At 39.5% G+C, this 3,226-nt stretch overlaps 1 protein-coding gene across 1 annotated transcript; it reads left to right on the forward strand.

Moving 5' to 3' along the window:
- Positions 1-417: 417 nt before the first annotated feature.
- LOC131166120 (putative pectate lyase 2) lies at positions 418-1,883 on the forward strand. Its single transcript, XM_058124417.1, has 4 exons — positions 418-1,020; positions 1,156-1,259; positions 1,354-1,492; positions 1,665-1,883. The coding sequence occupies exons 1-4, from the start codon at positions 418-420 to the stop codon at positions 1,881-1,883; spliced, it is 1,065 nt and encodes a 354-aa protein (XP_057980400.1).
- The last annotated feature ends 1,343 nt before the right edge of the window (positions 1,884-3,226 follow it).

Below are 3,226 nucleotides of genomic sequence, written 5' to 3' on the forward strand. Positions count from 1 at the left end.
AGATTGATGAGTCAGAAAATATACATGCAGTCCATGGCCTCTTCTGTACACACGTGCACACACACATACACCAGCACGGCCTACTCTTTCAAGAATTTTCTGTGTGTAGATAAACATAACCTTCCATAATTCCATGCAGAATACATGTTCCCATTACTCAATATAGATAAATATATATCAGTCTGACACAAGTAATATGGGCTCTTACTAGATAAATGAGTTGGATCTATTTTACGTACTCGTGGATTAGGGAGTCATGAGTTGGATCCTCTGTACAAAATCAAATGCTCAGTTAGATAACCCATGCCATGGCCTCTGCTGTTTATATATATACATACCATCACTAGTTTATGTTGCAAAGCAACCCACTGTTGTTAGAGTAAGTTTATGCTAGCGCTAACAGAAAACATGCAAGCCATGGCCTCCGCACCTTTGCTTTTGCTTTTATGTCTTCTGTCCTTCTCCACTTTTCCATACTCCATTTATGCCATCAACCCCATTGACTCCTGCTGGCGCAAGGACCCCAACTGGGCTTCCAACCGCCACGCCTTTGCTGACTGCTCTGTGGGTTTCGGCAAGAATGCAACCGGAGGAAAGGCTGGCAAAACATATGAAGTCACCGATCCTTCCGACGATCCCATGAGCCCCAAGCCGGGCACCCTTCGACATGGCGCCACCCAAGTTGAGGCTCTTTGGATAAGCTTTACTAAGGACATGGTCATCACTCTCAAAAGCGAGCTCAAGGTCAACAGTTTTAAGACCATAGATGGGAGAGGAGCAAAGGTGGAGATTGCGAACGGTCCCTGCATCGTAGTGGATAGTGCGACAAATGTTATTATCCACGGAATTAGCATCAATAATTGTGTTGGAGGTGGCGGGGATGCCATTAGCGTAATTTCTTCTTCACACGTATGGATCGATCACTGTTCTCTTTCTCGTGCCGCCGACGGCCTCCTTGATGTGACCCGTGGTTCCACCGCAGTCACCATCTCAAATAACCTTTTCACAAACCATGACAAGGTAAGCTAGGCAAAATAACCTTAGAACCACTATTAATTTAATTGCTTCTATTTATTCATTTATGTTTACAATATTAATTGTTGGATATATATCTATATGTACATATGGTAACCAATAAGTTTCATTTATACATAGGTGATGTTGTTGGGACACGTTGATAACTTCGACGCGGATAAAAATATGAAGGTTACAGTAGCCTTCAACCATTTTGGTTCTGGCCTAGTTCAAAGGATGCCAAGGTAATCCTTAAGCATTGGAAGATCAATCTTTGATGTTTAGTGTCAAAGAAAATTTTTTGTCAGTAAATGAAATATTCTTAATTTGCGCATGTAGGGTAAGGATGGGGTATGTTCATGTTGCCAACAATCGACATGATGGATGGGGGCTATATGCCATTGGTGGTAGTTCTAATCCAACAATTCTGAGTGAAGGCAACAACTTCTCTGCTCCTAACGAAACTGATCACAAAGAGGTATGAAATTTAGATTTATGTAAATTTGAATAAAACACAATATTAAAACATGTCGGCTTTCTCCAAAATTTAGAAAAATCTGAGCACGAGTTTCAAAATTCATACTCCCAAACACCATCTTAGTGAAAGTTTACAAACTAATATGTACATATTTCATTCTATTGGGTGACAGGTTACCAAAAGGCAGACAGAAGAAGACTGGAAAAATTGGCTGTGGGTATCTTCGAAGGATGTGTTTGTGAACGGAGCATTCTTTGTTGCCTCTGGATCAGGAACTGCTGCTCCAAATTACACAGAGTCCCAATCATTTACTGTTGCAGATGGGTCTGAAGCTCTTGCTTTGACAGCTGATGCAGGTCCCCTCAGCTGTGCTATTGGCCAAGCCTGTTGAGTTTTGTTAGTCCCTAACAAATTAATTAATAGCTTGTTTAGTTAATTTATTTATCGTTCCGCAACAAAAATGTTAATTATGATTTACTATGTATGGAGAAGTTTGAGTATTTAATATTGTGTTCAAGCCTAATTTTAAGTACTCTCAAAACCGAAGACCGAACCAGAGAAAGGTCAGCTACGATAATTAATGGAACTGAACTGAACTGAATATATTTAGAAACCAAACCATATGAATACTCAAGTCGTAGGAGATTGAATGGAACTTTTTTATTAAGAACCAAACAAAAAGATCGACTTCTGCATTAAAGACATATGCATCTGCTAAAAAATGTCCAAATATTACAACAAAGCCAACAGCGGCATATGAGCAATATTACGTTTATCCTGAACAAAATATATTAATAAACAAACAAGTCTCAAACAGATTTCCTACTCGCCGCACCCAGACAAAGATACTTGAAAAGTTAATCCTTGGTTCTTTCCAGATGACAACAAATTACAAAATCTGACCAAATCTTGCGTCCAAGTGCCAAGATTTTCAAAAAATGTAGAAAAAAATTGGGGATTGAGGATGGATACCGCAAGCATCCTGGCGACACACCAAATTATCCACACTTTGAGGCAATCTCCTCTGGGCACGCCGGGCGACCAATGCATAACAACACTGCAACAATAGGCCAAGCTTTCTCCCGCTCCTCTGGAGTCACGCTGCAATAGTGTTGAGCATTTGTGAGATGCGAGACCATGGCGCGCCTGAAATAGATGAATTTCGTTGAAATGGGAAGATTCTGATTCCATGATCTGGAGCACACTGATATTAGGGTTTTGGAATTTGTTTGAGAAAATTGGTACCGATCGATCTCGGAGCAATGAGTTCCAGAGAGAGAGAGAGAATGTGTGGACTGGGAGCAGAGCTTTCACCTCCATGGATGCAGATCAGGACGCTCGGATCAATTAGTACATATTCAGAGAGAGAGAGACTTTTGGACAGGTCAGTGAAGGCGCGGACCAGGTTTGTATGTATTTGAGCCGGTGAGGATTTCAGTTGCGAGTTCCCGCTCTCTCGACTAAGGACAGAAAATTGCAACAGTGTCCTTCGAAAATTCGAAATTTAACATGTGCCCAGTCCGGGGAAAATGACTTGCAAGTAAAGGCCTTCTCGTTAGTGGAAAACAATTTTCATTTTTTATTTTAGTTTTTCAAATAAATTACAAAAATTTAGCTTATTTTTTTTATTTTTTTTTAATTATTTTTAAATTATAAAAATAATAAAAAAATTTTATATGTGCATTTTAAACAACTCTTTATTTTCTATCTTTTTATAGGAGTCTTTAAAAACTA

Source organism: Malania oleifera, chromosome 10 (assembly GCF_029873635.1).
Source record: "Malania oleifera isolate guangnan ecotype guangnan chromosome 10, ASM2987363v1, whole genome shotgun sequence".
In the NCBI taxonomy this organism is placed as follows: Eukaryota; Viridiplantae; Streptophyta; class Magnoliopsida; order Santalales; family Ximeniaceae; genus Malania; species Malania oleifera.

Coding starts and splice junctions, on each gene's coding strand:
- LOC131166120 (XM_058124417.1), top strand. CDS start 418: ATGGCCTCCGCACCTTTGCTTTTGCTTTTATGTCTTCTGTCCTTCTCC. Junction 1,260..1,353: donor CTAGTTCAAAGGATGCCAAG/GTAATCCTTAAG, acceptor TTGCGCATGTAG/GGTAAGGATGGGGTATGTTC. Junction 1,493..1,664: donor ACGAAACTGATCACAAAGAG/GTATGAAATTTA, acceptor ATTGGGTGACAG/GTTACCAAAAGGCAGACAGA.